Source organism: Emys orbicularis, chromosome 9 (assembly GCF_028017835.1).
Source record: "Emys orbicularis isolate rEmyOrb1 chromosome 9, rEmyOrb1.hap1, whole genome shotgun sequence".
Classification (NCBI taxonomy): Eukaryota; Metazoa; Chordata; order Testudines; family Emydidae; genus Emys; species Emys orbicularis.
The window spans coordinates 63,156,958-63,158,478 of record NC_088691.1 but is presented as its reverse complement, the minus strand read 5'-3'; the positions used below and the strand labels follow the sequence as shown (position 1 = coordinate 63,158,478).

Genomic DNA, 1,521 nt, shown 5'->3' with positions numbered 1-1,521 from the left:
CAGAAATAGCTCATGCTGGTTTCAAAATTGCGATAATGAGAAATTCACAAACCCCAAACCACAGTACGTCTGGGTGCATGTTCTGAAAACTGTCTGAAGCAGTGGGGAGAGACCCAAACCAAACTCTGATCGGGTTTTAAGGTTAAAAAAAAAAGCCAAGTATACAACTGCACACTCAAAATGGATACCTAATTTGTGTTCACAGTAACCTTCAAAGTTGGAGAAGATTTTTGAATAACTCGTTCTACTTTTGGCCTATCCCTAACAAACAGTTTCTGTTTGTCAGTGAGGGTGGATTTGGAATGAATGAATGTTTTAAATTAGCATTAGACAAAATAGATTCTTTCACTTGGGCAAGATATTTCTGCTATTTTTACGCAGTACAATCAAAGCACTAGCTGGAGTGGCAGAAATAGATTTCTTGCGAAATTCTTCTGTGGCAAAGTAGTAACAGATGGCATCCAGGCAGCAGTTGATATTAGCTAAACACATTGCCACCTGTATGAAGAGACTAATGCTTTGTTTCACAGTGCAGTCCACAATGATGCCCTGTCTTACCAGGAACTGCAGAAAGATCCCGAGATGGAATGGTGTAAAGGAGACAACAAACACCATGAGGTTGGCTAAAATGATCCATATAGAGGCAGCTTGCTCAACCCACTTCTGCTCCTGGTTTTTACGCCTCCAAAGAGTCTGGATGATCTGAACAGAGCAATAAACCATCAGAGTCAAAGGGATGAGAAATCCAAAGACTTCAACAGAAAGGATGATGGGAATGCTCCACGCCTGTTCTGACATATTGTGGAAGCACTTGACTTTGTCATTGTTGTGGAAGTCATAGATGGGGACGCTGCTAAGCCAAACTATAACCCAAATGCAACAGCATACAATGATTGCCTGTTTGGGGGATCGGAAAGCTCTGGCTTTGAGCGGGTGCCTTATAGCAATATATCTGTCCAAGCTAATACAGACAATGATGAAAATACTCCCATACATATTGACGAAGTAGAGAGCCTCTATAAATTTGCATAAGAGCCGCTGCTGCTCTTTTCTGGAATAGTACATCTTGAAAGGAAGTGAGAAAAGAAGAAGCAGATCCGCAAGAGCAAGGTTTATCATGTAGATTGATGATTCTGTCTGTTTCTTCCAAGAGTAGAACACCCAGAGGGCTATCAAATTCAGAATCAAACCAACAATGAAGGTAGGTATGGAGATCACGAGCTGGAGAGACTTCATTATAGTATCAATACGGTCAAAGGAGCACTCCTTGCTGAAGCTGTCATCATCCATTTGTCCTCTAAAACACACACACAGCAGGTTAAAACCACTAGATTCTCAGATTCCAAATAAATAATATAAAATATTGAATTAAATTTTCTAAAGCATCTAAGTCCCATTTTCAAAAGTGCCTAAGTAACTTAGGCCCCTAAATTCCATTGACTTTGAATGAGACTTGACCATGATTTTCAAAAGTCACTATTAATTTTAACTTCATTCTGTTTTAATTTTGAGTGGCCAGCA

The 1,521-nt window shown here is 39.8% G+C and overlaps 1 protein-coding gene across 1 annotated transcript; it reads right to left on the bottom strand.

Moving 5' to 3' along the window:
* Positions 1-345: 345 nt before the first annotated feature.
* LOC135884111 (G-protein coupled receptor 55-like) lies at positions 346-1,290 on the bottom strand. Its single transcript, XM_065411404.1, has one exon. The coding sequence runs from the start codon at positions 1,288-1,290 to the stop codon at positions 346-348; it is 945 nt and encodes a 314-aa protein (XP_065267476.1).
* Between the last annotated feature and the right edge of the window lie 231 nt (positions 1,291-1,521).

Bases quoted from the DNA above. Each gene is read 5' to 3' on its own strand.
- LOC135884111 (XM_065411404.1), bottom strand. From the start codon at position 1,290: ATGGATGATGACAGCTTCAGCAAGGAGTGCTCCTTTGACCGTATTGAT.